The sequence below is a fragment of the Glandiceps talaboti genome, chromosome 11 (genome assembly GCF_964340395.1).
Source record: "Glandiceps talaboti chromosome 11, keGlaTala1.1, whole genome shotgun sequence".
Taxonomy (NCBI): domain Eukaryota; kingdom Metazoa; phylum Hemichordata; class Enteropneusta; family Spengelidae; genus Glandiceps; species Glandiceps talaboti.
Window position 1 is genome coordinate 24,509,684 of NC_135559.1, and position 22,083 is coordinate 24,531,766.

Here is a 22,083-nt window from a genome sequence, read left to right on the forward strand (position 1 = left end):
GCAGCCATATTGGATCATATCATGACGAAAATGGATATGCACATGTATGTCATAGAACACTGTCCTAATACCAACTTTGAATGAGATCTGTTCACGCATATCAGAGTTATGGCTTTGGACATGGAAAATTCGCAAGCAAAATTGCTGCCAGGCAGCCATATTGGATTGTATCATAAAACAAATTGACGTGCATATGTATGCCATTGTATGTCGCCCCTGTACCAAGTTTGAAAAAAATTGGTCCAGGCATCTCCAAGAAACGGGTCTGGATGGACGGACGGACGGTCACACAGACGCACAGACGCACGGAACCCAATCCATAAGTCCCTGTCCCGGACTTCGTCAAGCAAGCGACCTATCGGTCAGAATAGCTCCGCTGTTTTTTTTATTTTTTATTTCGATAACATGTAGAAGTGGTTCAGTTGTGCAGCTCTTCACTATGCAGTTTTGTTTTAGGGATGTAATAAAGTGGTTAGTGGTTTCATATGATGTCTCACTATAAAACACATTTTACACAGAAAGTTGGTAATGTATTGTACTTTTATACCATAGTCACCATTTTATTAAAAAAATCTACTGTTATGAAAAATTACACAAAATCTCAGAAAAATAATGACTGGGAAATGCACAAATGCAGAAAAAGAAAAAAAGAGGATTTTGAGGTTGGCTGTAAATAATTCCACTTCCAGTGTCTTACAGCTTTAACCCTGGAAAATTTTAATGATGAATGAAATAAACTAGGGATCTAAAATAATTTTGAGGCAATTCGAATTTCAATTTTCTAACAAATTTACCAAGTCAACAATATTCAACTTGTACTAGTTGTAGTAGACATAACATCGTCTGATATTTTAATTTACGTTTCTTGTGACCAGCGCCTGTCAGCTGACTCAGCCAATTTTCTTTCCATCATTCCATTGTATTTAAACCTTGTACTTGACATTTTGCAATATTTATAATTCTCAACAAATTACCTCAACATGCCTCACTTCGCTCGTACTCAAAGCAGTCCCGGTATGATCACTGATGAGTCGTGCTTGCATGCGGAGTAATCCGGGACTCGATTATGACAATTGTCCCTACTATTTGTTTAGAGTCAAGTCAGCAACATAAACTTGTGCACCGCCTGTCGTATGTAAGCAGGGCTAACCACTGACATGACCAGAGAGAACCTTTTCAGATTTACATGTAAAACGGGGAAAGATACGAAAAACATAATGCAAAGTCTGAAGCCAAATTAAAGTTGTAATTATTTTAATTATTTTTACCTGCCAAATATTTGCATTTTGGAAATGGCAAGACACGTTCATGTCGTTTAACTTTACATGTAAACTGTCGGCCAATAAACAAAGTTTGGTCGATTCACAGTCGGCAGTGAGACTGCTCTTGCATAACTTCAATAGCTGTTGCTATGGGCAAGGTCATGTTGTTAGATATATTTGCATACATTTTTGAATGTTTTTGTTCACTTGTGTGTGAATTCCTGATATTATCTTTGCAATATACGTGATCATGTGGCTGTTGCTATGGGCGTGGTCTTGTTGCTAGACACATTTGCATACATTTTTTGAACGTTCAATTGTCTATTAATCCCTGTTATCTTTGTGAAATACACGACCGCTTGGCTGTTGCTATGGGCGTGGTCATGGTTGCTAGGGATATTAGCATACATTTTTTGAATGTGTACTCGCCTACCAGATGATGTTATTTGACCAAAATATACTGCCATTCGGTTGTTGCTAAGGGTGTGGTCATGGTCGCTAGGGCCAATTGTGTCAAATTATTTGGAAGAAAATCTGCAGAATAACACTTCTAGAAACATCTCACCAAGTTTCAGTCTTGTGTATCAAGTACTTTTTGAGATATAAATTTTTGACCAAAATTCACATTTTTACACCTAATTTGCATATTACTGATTTGATCATTATATGCTTAATATTTCTTCATCTATACACCCACATATGCCTCCCCTTTAAATTTCAGCCAAATCTGCTGAGTAGTTTTGTAATTATAGATTTTTGACCAAAAAGACACATTTTTAGCCCTAATTTGCATATTACCAAGGGAATCATCATGTCATGAACAAATTTTAATTTACTCACATCTAAGAATGTTCCTACCAAATTTCATGCCAATCTGTCCAGTAGTTTTTGAGTTTAAGTTTTTTAATCATTTTTTTACCCAAAAACCCACATCTGTGATGCAATCATTTTCACTTGAACAATTCTCCATTGTACAATGCAAACCGGAAATTTAAATTTAGCACCCTCTGGGAAATATTTCTCCACCTGGGGGAATGGCATATCAGACATGGCGAATTCTGCCATGTTTAATGCAGTGTGTCACTTACAAGCTGACGATGTTCTTGGAGCTAAGCTCATGTACAATGACCCCTCCGAAGCTACTGTAGTTGAACTAAAGCATTGGTTGTCTTGTAGAAGAGGTGCAACCGTTTCTGGTTTCGGTCATAACTAATGTTGTTCCTAGCAGTACCTTGCATTTCCTGTAACAAACCATGGCCATTAATCCATTAATTAGAAGGCCCTTGGAATAAAGTGTATACAAACATAGTTTTTCATGTGTATTTTTAGGTTTCTTCCAGTTGTAACAATTTTTGTTATCGAAGCCGTGGCCAGATTGATAATCATTGTCAGCCGAATCAGCTGTGTGTAAGTGGGCGTTCACTTGTGCATTCACCTTAGATACATTGTTTTGTCGGATAACTATCCCTCTTGAAAACCGTGTACTCGCTTTATTTCAAGTTCCATCCACACAGTGACACGGAGTGGTTTCGTCTTCTTTCAGTGTTTACAAAAATGTACTGAAGCCCCCCCCCCCCCCCCCCCCCCCCCCCCCCCATGAAGCCCTACCCGTGTACCCTACCATGGTGTATTGAGTATCGTCTCTGACTGTTTGGGTAAAAAAATCTGAACATGATGAAGAGAGCTATGGCTAAACATGTCTTATGTTTACAGTGCGAGTTTTTTTTATGTGGGAGCGTGATGTGTTGATTGTGTTGTCCTGTGTCATCCACTATAAACCCGTGTTTGGCATGATGCAGTAATTTTTCAGATACAACATGGCAACAAAAATTGCAACATTTCTAAGTTTATAGGTTGATTACGACATGACAGGACGTACATTATCAAATGCATCAAATTGAAAACAATCAGACTACACATTTTTTTACTGTTTTACAACAACAAAAAACCTATCGTACTGAAGATATTTTACGAAGCGTACCTGCCTTCTTTATTAGTTGAAACGCCATTTTCAGAGTAGTTCATATGTTTTCTGTCATTTTTGCTTTGATCATGGCCACACACATGGGGAACTCCGGTAAATTGATCGGGAAACCCGCTAACATTACCGGCTTTAATACCAGTCTTTAAAAAAAACATGGTGTCTGTTTCGTCTTGTCCTTCGGAAGCTCATTGTCGCCTTCTAAATATCGCCACATACTTATAAATACAACGTGGAACTGTCTCAAACACGTTAAAAGTTTCATACACTTCGACATGATATCAACATTGACAATAACACACATGTAGCGAGCTCGCTCAGTCGCTTGACTTGAACGAGATGTCGAGAATAAAATAGGTAATACAAGATCAGATTCATGTAGGTGAAATTGGATATATCTTTGAATAAATGTCATTATTTACTCCAAATTCGAATTGGTCATAAGGACCGATAAGATGTTGTAACTCTGAAAAACTGTCGGTCTGAACGGAAATCTGTTGGTCGCGGACTGAAGGACCGGCGTTAATTTCGCACGCTGCTAGGCGCTGTGGTTACGGGTGATTCTAGATCTGGCGTAAATGTCTCTGGTGTAATTATTGTGCTGATCTTTGGTGGCTTTCTCGAAATAGGTTGCCTTGACCACGGAAACAAAGTCGGGATGTTAGACCATGGATGTATTAGGATACATCCATGGTTAGACTAAACCATGGATGTAATACATCCATGACTAGACGTAGTAGCTGTCGGGTTCCAACTTCGCATTGTTGTTTCTCATTAGCTGGAAATAACGCTTCTTCAATGTTTTCTCCTTGGGTATGCGGTAAAAGTGCACATTTTTGGTATTTTTAGTCCCCGCGGACGAAGTCCGGAACGGGGACTTATGGATTGGGTTCCGTCTGTCCGTGCGTCCGTCCGTGCGTCCGCAGCCGTTTCTTGGAGATGCCTGGACCGATTTTTTTCAAACTTGGTACAGGGGCAACATACTACGGCATACATATGCACGTCAATTTGTTTTATGATATGATCCAATATGGCCACCTAGCAACCATTTTGTTTGCGAATTTTCCCTGTCTAAAGCCATAACTCAGACATGCTAGAACAGATCTCATTCAGAGTTGGTATTAGGACAGTGTTCTATGACATACATGTGCATATTCATTGTTGTCATGATATGATCCAATATGGATGCCTGGTAGCCATTTTGTTTGCGAATTTTCCATGTCCAAAGCCATAACTCAGACATGCTTGAACAGATCTCATTCAAAGTTGGTATTAGGACAGTGTTCTATGACATACATGCGCATATCCATTTTCGTCGTGATACGATCCAATATGGCTGCCTGGCAGCCATTTTGTTTGTGAAGTTTCCATGTCCAAAGCCATTACTAAGACATGCTTGAACAGATCTCATTCAAAGTTGGTATTAGGACAGCGTTCTATGACATACATGTGCATATCTATTTTAGTCATGATACGATCCAATATGGCTGCCTGGCAGCCATTTTGTTTGTGAATTTTCCATGCCCAAAGCCATAACTCAGACTCCATTTTCATTGTGATATGATCCCCCATACCCAACCAATCCTTTATTGTTGGAGGCATATTCCATGTCCAACAAGCACACAAACATATCTAAGTCTGTTTGTTTTAGGTTCACAAATGTTGTTGCGTGATCAGAGTAGTGATAATTCCTTAAAACCCAATTATAGCGAGGACTATGTCATTCTCAATGACTTGTTGGAACTATTATAGCAGTGTGGAACACAGCAGTGCTTCATAGCTGTACATCAGTGTAACATGTGTAAAGACGCGATACCCTCAGGGGACGCACAGACGGATGTCTGCACAAATGTGTGCTGTGCTCTCCCGATTCCATACGTACATTGTACATACACTGCTTCAGCTTTGATCGGCGGAACTATCCTAGTATAAGCTTACTGCCGCGGCCGCGGTGACTGCACAAAACTTGACAACACTACCCCTCTACTGATATATAATAATCACCTGTATACCGTGATAAAAACAAGCAATAATTCGAGTCCCCAACAAGTCGATGAGACCTACTTCTGTTCTGTCCGATCCGAATGCGAGTTTCTTAGGTTTTATATGGGTTTCAGACTCGGACTAGAGTATTACGCCCTAGACAATAATAGATGTAAACTTGTGTTCACAAGCCAAACATGTGACAATACAAGACCACAACGAAAACTGTGAAAAATCTCATTTTATATATGGACAACAAAATTAGGTCGGTCACAGTTCCATTTACATGATGCAATGACTCGGAGCGTACTTCCATATGCTGGGAGCAAATCGAATCAATTAATGTATTATGGGACCAACAAATATATTGTGGCACATGTCCCGATACGCCTTCTTGAAGTTTCCCATTGGTATTCTAATAGCTAGTATATTTATTCGAGATGAAATATGTTTACTTTGTTGTTAAATGCACTGTTCAAAAGGCGACACGAGTACGATTGGGCTAAAATATGCCGTCCTTGGCCCGGGGATGCCGTCAAACGTCACGACGGTACCGTAATGCTTCTTGTCGGCAAATAATAAAAAATCAGATAAATAAAAGTCAATGAATGTGAAACACGCGACATTACAAGTGTTTATATATATCTAGTCTAGCCGTTTTGATTTATTTTGCCATAATATGGGGAGATCATATTTTAGCATTTATACCCACAGACACTGCCAATTAGTGAGAAAGTGTGAGTAAATATCGGTAAATGTTGGTTAATAAGACATGTAGACTGTAGTTTTTGTTTACTGATGTCTATTACAACCACCAGCAATGTATTTTTTCACAAGGCTGTTGAGTTTTATTCACCTGTTGACTACGCTCGTCATAGGCTACGTGCTAACCATGTCTCCTTATGACGGCATAAAATCCCGTGGTTTTGGTAGGACAGGAAAAACCCGAAAACTCTTGAAGTAAATCCGAAGGGAAGTGACTGAAAAAAGGTCATTTTAAGGTGTTTGCAGACGCTTTTGAAAAGTTTTAAAACCAGAATGCATTTCACAAACATGTAGTCTAGCAAATTAGCGATAGTGAATGTGAGCATTTTGAATCACCTTTAAAGTGGCCATATGCATGACGATAAGTGGCCATATGTATGACGATAAGTGGCCATATGCATATTTATTTGGGAACTTTAATTTATAAAGCAATTTTATCATGGCTTCCTACTTGAAAAATGTACAATAACAAGACTGAGCCTTTGTTGGTAACTTAATTTATTGCAAAATGTTAAAAAAATTAGTAAAAAGGTTTGTTATGATACATACAATAACAGACATTTTACATATTTATCAGTCTTTTCCAATGTATAGAGTTACAAACAAAGCTTGGCATATGTTGTTTCACATTGATTTTTCAAGTAGGACACCATGATACCATGATAAAATTGTTTTATCAATTAAAACTCCAAATAAATAAAAATAAATACTCAATCCACATCCATATGGACGGACACTTTAATGACCCAGTCAATTTGTCTTGAACAAACTTATTTACATAGTATTACATTTTTTGACTTTTTATTCACATGAATCCCTGATATTATCTTTGCAATATATGCGATCATTTGGCAGTTGCTACATGTATGAACATGGTCTTGTTGCTGGACATATTTGCATACATTGTTTGAATTTTTACTCTCGACATGTGCGATGATGTTATTTTTAGCAAAATAGTTTAGTTGTTGCTGAGAGTGTGGACATGATTGCTAGGGCCAATTGTGTCAAAACATTTTGAACAAAATCTGCAGAATAACACTTCTAGAAACATCTCACCAAATTTCAGTCTCACTGACCAAGAACTTTTTGAGATATATACTAGATTTTGACTAAAATTCACATTTTTACACCTAATTTGCATATTGCTGATGAGCTCATATTTCTTTATCTTTGTATACACCCCCAGATTCATCCCCATTAAATTTCAGCCCAATCTGTTCAGTGGTTTTGGAATGAAAGATTTTTGACCCAAAGGACACATTTTTAGCCCTAATTTGCATATTAATGATAGAATCACCATGTCATGAACAATTCTTAATCTAAACACCCCTAAGAATGTTCACATCAAATAACAGACCAATCTGCCCAGTAGTTTTTGAGTTTATGTTTTGTGACCAAAAATGACACAAATAACACATCTGTGATGCGATCATTTTGTTTTGAACAATTTCCCAAGTAGACACTAATCGGAATGTCCCACCAAATACCAAGGCAATCAGTCTAGTGGTTTTTGAGTTTAAGTCGTCCACACACACACAGAGATGGACAGACACCACACCATGCCTATATAGCACTACTGATTCACATTATCAGTTCAGTTGTTGTGTTAAAAACAGAGTGATGTCCAATATGATATGTCACCTTTGTGCTAGGTTTGAATGAAATGAGATATTGCATGTCTGAGAAATGAAGTATTATGGACAGATGGATGCATGCACAGATGGATGGATGGACAGACAGAGCCCATTGTAATAGTCCCCCCATCGGGGGACTATTAAAACATATTCATTTGTATTTGACTGTCTTCAAAATTTTGATTTTGCAACAAAAACAAGCAGTTCAACTTGAAGAGCTTTGACCTACTGATAATCTGAACTGCCAGATGTGTTATAACCTGAATGCATAAATCTCACCTGGACTGTGATGAAGAGTTATAAACCACTGGGTCACCATCTTTTGTCCAGTTTAGTGTTGGTGTGGGAAACCCAGATGCTTTGCAAACAAGTCTCGAAGTATTTCCCTCAAATGCTCGGTAGGTTTTCTGAGTATTTTGAACTATTTTTGGTTCTAAAGGATCTGAAATAAATAAAATGAATAAACTGCAAGTATATGTTTAGTGCCATCAGTGTTTGATGCAACAGTCATGAATATTATTCCACAGATCTTTGTCATGGTTCAGCTGAGGACAATACAAGTTACATATTAAGGTACCTCACTAAGGTTTTCAGTTAATTCTGCAAGAAAGCAGACATAGTGTTGCACAATTCAGTTTTGTACATCATCTCTTTTAAGCTAGGTTATAATGTGGCAGAGATTAATACATTCAAGTAAATTTTATTTAACTACACATTCCCTCACAAAAGCACTAAAGAATTTATCTTAATTAATGTAGTTGATATGTTTATCTTGCTAATACATTACACACATACATGTATCTATCCTGTATTAGGAAAGCTTGGCCATGACCTTCATGTTTAGATGATAAAATTGCATAACAGTCCTATGACTAACACAAATCAATCCACATCAAAGTGTTATGTTTGTCATTTATTTCCCTCAGTAGGCCATTTCGTTCTTTATGACACATACCTATAAAAGAAGATGTGGTGTGTGCCTCTATAGAGTTGAAGTTTCTACTTTATCATACTACTATTGGGTTTACCAATTTGCTTTAGCCTTTACTTCGCAAAAAATAGCGCAAATATTGCGTTGTCGCACAACTTCATGTTCAAGATAATGATAGATGTATAATTTTTTGAAGATTTAAAGTAAGTTGCAACCAAAACAAAATTTTCATACCTAATTTCCATCATCATAATCCAGCCATCCTATGTTGGAAGTGTACAAGACAAGTATAGCAACATCCTAATCAAACTTTAAAGTGATGTGTCTACAAGGTTTTGTACTTCTTTATATTTTTAAAATCAATTTGGAATCAAGTCATACCAATGGAACAGGTTTAACTTTCTTGGCTGTCTTATTGTAATATTTTAAACACCAGCTACATTCAGTTTATGTGGGCAGGTGATGAAATAGCTGTCTTACAACATATTACATAATCCGGTCATAAACCAAACTGGCCATGCTACAGGCTTTACCACCAGAAGAAATAGTAAAGTAAACATAATAGCTAATTAACATGTACTGTTCTCACTGTGTCAGCTATTAATGAGGACAAATCTACACATTCTCAACAAAGTTAAGCTCAATCTACTGGGTAATTTCAGAGTTGAAGATTTTTGAGGAAAAGCTATGATATAGAATAACACTTCTAGAAACATCTCACCAAGTTTCAGACTCATTCACTTAGTACTTTTTGAGATATAAGTTTTTGACCAAAATTCACATCTTTACACCTAAATTCCATATCACTGACGAAATCATTATGTGCTTAATATTTCATCATCTTAGATGCATCCCCATCAAATTTCAGTCCAATCTGCTCAGTAGTTTTGGAATTAAAGACTTTTGACCAAAAAGACACATTTTTAGCCCTAATTTGCATATCACTGATGGGCTCATCATGTTACGAACAATTCTTAGTATAAACACCCTGAAGAATTTTCACCCAAATTTCAGCCCAATCTGCCCAGTAGTTTTTAAGTTGTGGCTGTTGCTAAGGGCGTGGTCATGGTTGCTAGGGCCAATTTTGTCAACATGTTTTGAAGAAAATCTGCTGAATAACACTTTCAGAAACATCGCACCAAGTTTCAGACTACTTTTTGAGATATAAGTTTTTGACCAAAAATGAACATTTTTACACCTAATTTGCATATCACTCATGGAATCATTGTATGCTTAATATTTCTTTGTCCATACATCCCTAAATGCATTCCCATTAAACTTCAGCCACATCTGCTCAGTGGTTTTGGAATTATAGATTTTTGACCAAAAAGACACATTTAAGCCCTAATTTGCATATCACTGATGGAACCATCATATCATGAACAATTCTTAGTAAAAATATCCTGAAGAATGTTTCACCCAAATTTCAGCCTAATCTGCCCAGTAGTTTTTGAGTGTAAGTTTTTTGACCAAAAATCACATTTTTTGACCAAAATCACAAACCGGTGGTAAAATCATTTTGATTTCAACAATTTCCCAACTAGACACCCAAGGTAATGGACCTATCACACACACACACACACACACACACACACACAGACAGACACCGAGTGATCCCTATAGCATTACTGAACCTCATTTCAGTTGTGCTAAAAACACAAGAAGATATTCTAATAAATAAGATAAGTATGTTCTCTTCAATGTTTTATCAAGGTTTTCAAGTTTGTATTTTTTGAGACAAACCCTGTTTTTCTAGAAAAGCCTCTTTATCCCAACACTTCAGTTTTTCTACTAATATTGGGTTGTTCTGTCACAGCTGCTCATCTTCAACTTAGTATGCTGCATGACCCCAAAACACAGCAGATTCTCAGAACAGCAATTATGTTAGCCTAATTAGGAAAATCTTCCCTTTCAGCAATTCATTTTATGTCATATAGTTCTGTCAAGTTGACGTCTCTAATTTGCTCAAGTTCCTTCAGGGAGTTTAAAGCTGTTCATTTCAAATGATGTGAATTAGACTCTTTAGCGTTTTTTTGAATATTTAGGCATGTTTGCATTTACATGAAGTTTGTCAAAACCTCATTTATATAATGCAGTCTCTCAGAGAATCTGTGTGTGTGTGTGTGTGTGTGTGTGTGTGTCTGTCTGTCTGTCTGTCTGTCTGTCTGTCTGTCTGTCCTTCTTTATGTTTTTTTTAAGTGCTGTAGGTTGGCTTTGCAGGTTCCCTTTCAAAATTAAGTAACAAGGCATGGGGAAATCTACGCCTGTTTTACAAGGCATGGGGAATCTACGCCTGTTTTACAAGGCATGGGAAATCTATGCCTGTTTTACAAGGCATGGGGAATTTATGGTTGTTTTACAAGGCATGGGGAATCTATGGTTGTTTTATAAGGCTTTGATGACCACACTGTACAAATATACCTACCACATCTAATGCTTTTAGCTATGATGACCACATTGTACAAATATACCTACCACATCTAATGCTTGTAGCTATGATGACCACATTGTACAAATATACCTACCACATCTAATGCTTTTAGCTATGATGACCACATTGTACAAATATACCTATCACATCTAATGCTTTTAGCTATGATGACCACACTGTACAAATATACCTACCACATCTAATGCTTTTAGCCATGATGACCACACTACAAATATACCTACCACATCTAATGCTTTTAGCTATGATGACCACATTGTACAAATATACCTACCACATCTAATGCTTTTAGCTATGATGACCACATTGTACAAATATAGCTACCACATCTAATGCTTTTAGCTATGATGACCACACTGTACAAATATACCTACCACATCTAATGCTTTTAGCTATGATGACCACACTACACTACAAATATACCTACCACATCTAATGCTTTTAGCTATGATGACCACATTGTACAAATATACCTACCACATCTAATGCTTGTAGCTATGATGACCACATTGTACAAATATACCTACCACATCTAATGCTTTTAGCTATGATGACCACACTGTACAAATATACCTACCACATCTAATGCTTTTAGCCATGATGACCACACTACAAATATACCTACCACATCTAATGCTTTTAGCTTTGATGACCACACTGTACAAATATACCTACCACATCTAATGCTTTTAGCTTTGATGACCACACTACAAATATACCTACCACATCTAATGCTTTTAGCTTTGATGACCACACTACAAATATACCTACCACATCTAATGCTTTTAGCTATGATGACCACATTGTAAAAATATACCTACCACATCTAATGCTTTTAGTTTTGATGACCACACTGTACAAATATACCTACCACATCTAATGCTTTTAGCTATGATGACCACATTGTACAAATATACCTACCACATCTAATGCTTTTAGCTATGATGACCACACTGTACAAATATACCTACCACATCTAATGCTTTTAGCTATGATGACCACATTGTACAAATATACCTACCACATCTAATGCTTTTAGCTATGATGACCACACTACAAATATACCTACCACATCTAATGCTTTTAGCTATGATGACCACACTGTACAAATATACCTACCACATCTAATGCTTTTAGCTATGATGACCACACTGTACAAATATACCTACCACATCTAATGCTTTTAGCCATGATGACCACACTACAAATATACCTACCACATCTAATGCTTTTAGCTATGATGACCACATTGTACAAATATACCTACCACATCTAATGCTTTTAGCTATGATGACCACACTGTACAAATATACCTACCACATCTAATGCTTTTAGCTATGATGACCACATTGTACAAATATACCTACCACATCTAATGCTTGTAGCTATGATGACCACATTGTACAAATATACCTACCACATCTAATGCTTTTAGCTATGATGACCACTGTACAAATATACCTACCACATCTAATGCTTTTAGCCATGATGACCACACTACAAATATACCTACCACATCTAATGCTTTTAGCTATGATGACCACATTGTACAAATATACCTACCACATCTAATGCTTGTAGCTATGATGACCACATTGTACAAATATACCTACCACATCTAATGCTTTTAGCCATGATGACCACACTGTACAAATATACCTACCACATCTAATGCTTTTAGCCATGATGACCACATTGTACAAATATACCTACCACATCTAATGCTTTTAGCTATGATGACCACACTGTACAAATATACCTACCACATCTAATGCTTGTAGCTATGATGACCACATTGTACAAATATACCTACCACATCTAATGCTTGTAGCTATGATGACCACATTGTACAAATATACCTACCACATCTAATGCTTGTAGCTATGATGACCACATTGTACAAATATACCTACCACATCTAATGCTTTTAGCTTTGATGACCACACTGTACAAATATACCTACCACATCTAATGCTTTTAGCTATGATGACCACATTGTACAAATATACCTACCACATCTAATGCAGCAAAGTGAACAAAGTAGAGCACGTCATGGGCTCAAGCTAGGATGATGGTGATGGATAACATCTTCATATATTTCACAGACAATCATTAATCTTTTGTAAGGTGATAATGAAGACAGTTATAAACATGTCCATTTCATTGATGATGCTGTGTTCACACATTAAGTGTTTCAATCTATATGGGTTTGTGTATATTTGGGAAGTTATTGTGTAATCAGTGTATATTTGGGAAGTTATTGTGTAATCAGTGTACATTTGGAAGTTATTGTGTAATCAGTGTATATTTGGGAAGTTATTGTGTAATCAGTGTATATTTGGGAAGTTATTGTGTAATCAGTGTATATTTGGGAAGTTATTGTGTAATCAGTGTATATTTGGGAAGTTATTGTGTAATCAGTGTATATTTGGGAAGTTATTGTGTAATCAGTGTACATTTGGGAAGTTATTGTGTAATCAGTGTATATTTGGGAAGCTATTGTGTAATCAGTGTATATTTGGGAAGTTATTGTGTAATCAGTGTATATTTGGGAAGTTGTCGTGTAATCAGTGTACATTTGGGAAGTTATTGTGTAATCAACTTGTATATTTGGGAACTTAAGTTATTAACCTTTGTGGGTTTTTGGTAAATGAGTGTACAATGTAGTACAGGTAATGTTTTTATTCACTTGCCTAACCATCCCTGTTGTTATGTTGGCAATATACACTATCATTTGGCTGTTGCTATTCTGTAGTCTTATTGATAAGCATATTTGCTTACATTTTTGGACTGTTTATTCACTTGTCTATTAATTCTTGTTCTCATCTTTGCAATAGACACATTTTGGAATCCTTTTCACTTGCCTCCCCTTCCCAGTTTTCATCTTTGCGATATAAACCACCATTTTACTGTTGCTATGGGAGTGGCTTGTTGCTATGTAAATTTGCATACATTTAAACAAATCTTTATTTAAACTTACCTACATGTACCCATTCATCCCTGTTGTTATCTTTATAATACGCATCATCATTTCACTGTTGCTAAAGGTGTAGTCATGGTTGCTAGGGCCAGTTTTGTTAAAATGTTTTGAAGAATACATGTAAGTGCAGAATAACACATATGCCTACCAAGTTTCAGCTCATTCCCCATGTAGTTTTTGAGACATAAGTTTTTGACTAAAGTTGAGATTTTTAGAACTATTTTTCATATTGCCTATGGGCTTATCATGTTGTGAATTCACCTTTATCTGCACATCCCAAGATGCATCCCCATTAAATATTAGTTCAATCTGTTCAATAATCTTGGAATTATGGATTTTTGACCGAACAGACACATCTTCTGACCTGATTTGCATATCACTGATGGAATAATCATGTTATGGAGAATTCTTAATCTAAACACTCTTAAGAACATTCCCAGTAAATTTTAGCCTAATCAGCTCAGTAGTTTTGGAATGATAGATTTCTGACCAAAAAGGCACATTTCTAGACCTAATTTGCATATCATTGATGGGATCATCATGTCATATACAATTCTTAATCTAAACTCCCTAAGGATATTTCCACCAAATTTCAGACTAATCTGCCCAATATTTTTTGAGTTTAAGTTTTTTTGACCAAAACCACATTTTTTTACCCAAATAACACAGCCATGGTAAGATAATTTTGATTTGAATAATTTCCCAACTAGACACCCAAGGTAATACATGTATAACCATAATTAGTACCTATGTATGTGAAGAAATTTAATTTGTATCTACAATATCAATAACTATAATTATATGTGAAGAAACTTAGTATGTATCTACAATACCAATACTTTAATATGTGAAGAAACTTAGTATGTATCTACAATACCAATACTTTACTATGTGAAGAAACTTAGTATGTATCTACAATACCAATACTTTAATATGTGAAGAAACTTAGTATGTATCTACAATACCAATCCTTTAATATGTCAAGAAACTTAGTATGTATCTACAATACCAATACTTTAATATGTGAAGAAACTTAGTATGTATCTACAATACCAATACTTTAATATGTGAAGAAACTTAGTATGTATCTACAATACCAATACTTTAATATGCAAAGAAACTTAGTATGTATCTACAATACCAATACTTTACTATGTGAAGAAACTTAGTATGTATCTACAATACCAATACTTTAATATGTGAAGAAACTTAGTATGTATCTACAATACCAATCCTTTAATATGTCAAGAAACTTAGTATGTATCTACAATACCAATACTTTAATATGTGAAGAAACTTAGTATGTATCTACAATACCAATCCTTTAATATGTGAAGAAACTTAGTATGTATCTACAATACCAATCCTTTAATATGTGAAGAAACTTAGTATGTATCTACAATACCAATACTTTAATATGTGAAGAAACTTAGTATGTATCTACAATACCAATACTTTAATATGTGAAGAAACTTAGTATGTATCTACAATACCAATACTTTAATATGTGAAGAAACTTAGTATGTATCTACAATACCAATACTTTAATATGTGAAGAAACTTAGTATGTATCTACAATACCAATCCTTTAATATGTGAAGAAACTTAGTATGTATCTACAATACCAATACTTTAATATGTGAAGAAACTTAGTATGTATCTACAATACCAATACTTTAATATGTGAAGAAACTTAATATGTATCTACAATACCAATCCTTTAATATGTCAAGAAACTTAGTATGTATCTACAATACCAATACTTTAATATGTGAAGAAACTTAGTATGTATCTACAATACCAATACTTTACTATGTGAAGAAACTTAGTATGTATCTACAATACCAATACTTTAATATGTGAAGAAACTTAGTATGTATCTACAATACCAATATTTTACTATGTGAAGAAACTTAGTATGTATCTACAATACCAATACTTTAATATGTCAAGAAACTTAGTATGTATCTACAATACCAATACTTTAATATGTGAAGAAACTTAGTATGTATCTACAATACCAATACTTTAATATGTGAAGAAACTTAGTATGTATCTACAATACCAATACTTTAATATGTGAAGAAACTTAGTATGTATCTACAATACCAATACTTTAATATGTGAAGAAACTTAATATGTATCTACAATACCAATACTTTAATATGTCAAGAAACTTAGTATGTATCTACAATACCAATACTTTAATATGTGAAGAAACTTAGTATGTATCTACAATACCAATACTTTAATATGTGAAGAAACTTAGTATGTATCTACAATACCAATACTTTAATATGTCAAGAAACTTAGTATGTATCTACAATACCAATACTTTAATATGTCAAGAAACTTAGTATGTATCTACAATACCAATACTTTAATATGTGAAGAAACTTAGTATGTATCTACAATACCAATACTTTAATATGTGAAGAAACTTAGTATGTATCTACAATACCAATACTTTAATATGTCAAGAAACTTAGTATGTATCTACAATACCAATACTTTAATATGTGAAGAAACTTAGTATGTATCTACAATACCAATACTTTAATATGCAAAGAAACTTAGTATGTATCTACAATACCAATACTTTAATATGTGAAGAAACTTAGTATGTATCTACAATACCAATATTTTACTATGTGAAGAAACTTAGTATGTATCTACAATACCAATACTTTAATATGTCAAGAAACTTAGTATGTATCTACAATACCAATACTTTAATATGTGAAGAAACTTAGTATGTATCTACAATACCAATACTTTAATATGTCAAGAAACTTAGTATGTATCTACAATACCAATACTTTAATATGCAAAGAAACTTAGTATGTATCTACAATACCAATACTTTAATATGTGAAGAAACTTAATATTCTACAATATTAAAATACAAATGAACAGTTAGAGAAATACACATATTTTAGCAACAACTGTGGAAGTGGTCATATAGTCTCACGAGTCTCAACTGTTAATATTTAAGTGGCCATACCAATGAGAAATAGGTATTTGGAATTTTAATAAATAAAACAACTTCACAACAAATTGTGTTCTACCTAAATGGTGACATGATTTAAAAGAAATAAGTGGCAACAAATAATCCTAAAAAGTGTCTGTGACATGCAGGAAATTGCTGGATTTTGACAATTGACTATGAAGGACAAAATCAAGAAAGTTACATCTAACAATACAGGGCTGTACACTTGAATGGAATCTCCACATACTAAAGTGTTTGGGTTATGCAGTAAATCATGATTGTTTACTACAAATTTAGAAATCACATCGTTAAAAGTTATGTAAGCACCAAAAGAAATGTTACAGTATATCATTCTTTTTTTCTTATTCCGCATTACCTTTAGACATCAATTTGAAAGAAATTCAGACAAGCTGTATAAATGCTAGACTGTCAGCAATTTGCAAGAAATAGCTCAATTTTGATAACTGACCCTGAAGGGCAAGGTTAAGGCCAAAAGGTTAATGTCTTACAAGAAAGCTTGTATGTGATTATATAGGTTAGACAGTTGAATGGACTTGAATGTATTGAAGTTTTTGAGTTATGTAGTAATACATTAATTTGTTACTTCAAATATGACCGCCATTCAGTAAAAAGTAATATGAGCATGAAAAATAATCCTTGTGTATATTATACAACCTGTGGACATGATTTCAAAGAAATTTGCAACAAATAAAAACAACAAAGTGTCTGTAAAAGGCAATGAAATGGCTGGATTTTGATAATTGACCCTGAAATCTTGTATCAGATAATAGGAGGGCAGACACTAAATTGACTCTCTATGTCTTATAGTGTTTGAGTTATGCCATAAATATGGCTGCCATTCTGTATAAATATGGCTGCCATTCTGTATAAATATGGAAGCCATTCAGTATAAACATGGCTGCCATTCGATATAAATATGGCTGCCATTCGATATAAATATGGCTGCCATTCGATATAAATATGGCTGCCATTCGGTATAAATATGGCTGCCATTTGGTATAAATATGGCTGCCATTCGGTATAAATATGATTGCCATTCGGTATAAATATGGCTGCCATTCGGTATAAATATGGCTGCCATTCGGTATAAATATGGCTGCCATTCGGTATAAATATGGCTGCCATTCGGTATAAATATGGCTGTCATTCGGTATAAATATGGCTGCCATTCGGTATAAATATGGCTGCCATTCGATATAAATATGGCTGCCATTCGATATAAATATGGCTGCCATTCAGTATAAATATGGCTGCCATTCGATATAAATATGGCTGCAATTCGGTATAAATATGGCTGCCATTCGGTATAAATATGACTGGCATTCGGTCAAATTTGCATATGTTGCAAAACAAAGTGATATGTGCCAATTTGAAAAAAAAATTGAATGTTGTATTTCTGAGGAATGACATATTACAGACGGAGTCCATTGTAATAGATCCCCTTCAAGGGACTGAAAACAGTTAGTCCCAAGTAAAAGAATAAGCCCAACTAATGCTTATGGCTCCACTGAGAAAATAATACTAATTGATGAACATGAGGTTCAAACACTGTTTTCACGAAGCTATAATGACTCTAGAATTCATACATATGATTTTACTTTGTTTTCACTAATTCAATAAGACAGTTTCTTACCTTTGAAAATGACAGTGACATTTTCTGTTGCATCAGTAAATGGTCCGCCACCAATCTGAACCAGACACACAAACATATGCTCTACACCAGCGGTAAGGTTGGACACTGTGATCTTGGATGTTAGGTAATATGTCTTATTTGTCTTATTTAAGGCTAGGTAATATTTTTCTTCATTGAATGGAGGAGTGGGATAATAAGGACCCGTAGATGGACAGATACAGTTGTGACTTGTCACATCACACCACCATAACTTCATAACATAATTATGAACAACCTGGTAAAGTTGAAAACAAAATAATTTATTCTTAATGTTATACAGTCTGCATTGTCATCATTCTAAAAAATACCACCAATGACATTGTAGCACAACTGTACAGTTTTTAAAAAATATTTATTCATATGCTAGTCCATGCTAACAATAGCTGTTCATGTGCTGAATGACTATCTAGTTGAATATCCAACCATGTTGCTATCTTTGCGATATACGCAATCATTTGGCTGTTGCTATGGGCGTGGTCATGTTGTTAGATATATTTGAATACATTTTTAAATGTTTATTCATATGTCTATTTAATCCTCTTCTTATCATTGCAACTGATCATTTGGTTGTTGCTATTGGCATGGTCCTGTTGCTAAGCAAATTTACATACATTTTTTGAATGATTATTCAATTGGCTATTAATCCCCATTGTTATGTTCACAATATATGTGATCATGTATAGCTGTTGCTATGGACGTGGTCTTGTTGATAGGCATATTTGCATACATTTTTTGAATATTTTTTTATTTGTCTACTATTCCCTGTTCTTATCTTTGCAATATATATCCTTAATAAACGATCAGAACTGATTTCAAAGTGCTGCCATGAAAACAAATACATTCTTTCATTCCACCATGTCAAACCTCAACGCGAATCACATCCGGGTACCAGTTCTACTGCGAGTTCGAATTCAATCACTTGAATTTCCGTTAAAATTTAGTCGTCTGAAGATCGCATTCAAGCGTGAAACTCTGAGTAACGGCTCCGTACCATAACTTGTGTATTTTGTGTAATACAGCTCTTACTTCTCAGTATTACCTCTTACACTGAATTAGTATATATATATATATATCTTTGTGAAATACACCACCGTTTGGATGTTGCTATGGGGTGTGGTCATGGTTGCTAGGGGTATTTGCATACATTTTTTGAATGTTTATTCACTTGTCTACCAGATGATGATGTTATTTGGCCATTTGGTTGTTACTAAGGGCGTAGTTTTGGAATTGAAGATTTTTGAACAAAAAAGACAAATTTTTAGCCCTAATTTGCATATCACTGATGGAATCACCATGTTGCAAACAATTCTTAATCTAAAGACCCCTTAGAATATTCCAGTAGGTTTTCTGACCCAAAATCACATTTTTTGACCCAAAACACACACAGGTTGTAAGATCATTTTGATTTGAACAATTTTCCAATTAGACACCAAAGGTAATACATCCACTAAATATCATGGCAATCGGTCCAGCAGTTTTTGACTTTATAGTTGTTTACACACACACACACACACACACACACACCCACACACACACACACACAGAGACAGACAGACAGACAGACAGACAGACAGGCAGACAGACAGACAGACAAATACTTCGCGATACCTATGTCACTACTGAACCTAATCAGTTCAGTTGTGCTAAAAAAAGTAATTTTTGTAAGGAAAGAACATAAACAATGAACAAAAACAACAATTTGTAAAGAAATGTGGCCAATTTCAAGCCCCGGGGCCAGGACATATGAGACTAGGTGTACAAAGACTCCCTATGTAAATGTAAAAACACAACCAATGAGATCAAAACTGACAGATGCTGATCTGATTAGTGGGTCTATATCTTTTGGATCACCTTTTTTATATGAATACTCAAGAAGTATATGTCAGATAAGAAATCTTTATTGAAGTATATAAAAAGATGGGTCAGATAAGAAATTGAAAACACTTGTGGAAAGAGTAATAAAAGCATCAATGGCATTGTAGCACAACTGTTGACAGTAAACTTTAATTTTCTGTAATGATTATGTGGTCTTGTTGCTAGCCATATTTGCATACATTTTTTTGAAGATTTATTCCCATGCCTACCCATCCATGGTTTTATATGTTACTATGGGCATGGTCTTGTTGCTAGACATATTTGCATACATTTTTTTGAAGATTTATTCCCATGCCTAAAAATGTACCTATCCATGGTGTCATATCTTAATCATTTAACTGTTACTATTGGCATAATGTTGTTGCTAGGCATATCTACATACAATTTGGCAATGTTCAGTGATTTACCTTCCTGTCACTGGTGTTATTTTGGCATTATATGTCATTGTTTACCTGTTGCTGTGCACATGTCTTATTGCTAAGGGCATTTACATATTTTAAAATGTTTATTCAATTGCCTACCTATCCCTGTTGTTATAATTGTAAAAAACCCTATCATCTGACTTGCTAGAACCATAACCAAATTTCATCCCCAGTAGTTTGAGAGGTAAAGTTTGATACCAATATTATTTGCATTATCCACAAGACAGACAGAGACAAAGACAGACAGACAGACAGACAGACAGACAGACTGGCACTGTTCAGTAGAGTCAAACTGAACTACACTCTTCTTACTTACAGCATGGTCAATTTAATTAAACCCTGAATGGGTTTGAACTCCAACCACAGTAGTAAGAGACAAGTTACCACTCGGCCACTGACAACCCTGAATGGGTTTGAACCCCAACCACAGTAGTAAGAGACAAGTGGTTTAACCACTCGGCCACTGACAACCCTGAATGGGTTTGAACCCCAACCACAGTAGTAAGAGACAAGTGGTTTAACCACTCGGCCACTGACAACCCTGAATGGGTTTGAACCCCAACCACAGTGATAACAGGCAAGTGAGTGGTTTAACCACTTGGCCACCGACAACCCTGAATGGGTTTGAACCCCAACCACAGTGTTAAGAGACAAGTGGTTTAACCACTCGGCCACTGACAACCCTGAATGGGTTTGAACCCCAACCACAGTGATAAGAGGCAAGTGGTTTAACTACTCGGCCACCGACAACCCTGAATGGGTTTGAACCCCGACCACAGTGATAAGAGGCAAGTGGTTTAACCACTCGGCCATGGACAACCCTGAATGAGTTCGAACCCCAACCACAGTAGTAAGAGACAAGTGGTTTAACCACTCGGCCACTGACAACCCTGAATGGGTTTGAACCCCAACCACAGTGTTAAGAGACAAGTGGTTTAACCACACGGCCACTGACAACCCTGAATGGGTTTGAACCCCAACCACAGTAGTAAGAGACAAGTGGTTTTACCACTCGGCCACTGACAACCCTGAATGGGTTTGAACCCCAACCACAGTAGTAAGAGACAAGTGGTTTAACCACTCAGCCACTGACAACCCTGAATGGGTTTGAACCCCAAC

General features: G+C 35.5%; 1 protein-coding gene across 2 annotated transcripts in view; it reads right to left on the minus strand.

The window, feature by feature from the left end:
- LOC144442438 (uncharacterized) overlaps nucleotides 1-22,083 on the minus strand; it is a 185,534-nt gene that overhangs the window by 25,846 nt on the left and 137,605 nt on the right. For both annotated transcript variants that reach the window (XM_078131788.1, XM_078131789.1), the window contains exons 3-4: nucleotides 18,629-18,902; nucleotides 7,905-8,067 (exon numbers count right to left, since the gene is read on the minus strand). In XM_078131788.1, coding sequence (XP_077987914.1) covers nucleotides 7,905-8,067; nucleotides 18,629-18,902 — 437 coding nt within the window. The remainder of the gene's footprint in view (nucleotides 1-7,904; nucleotides 8,068-18,628; nucleotides 18,903-22,083) is intronic.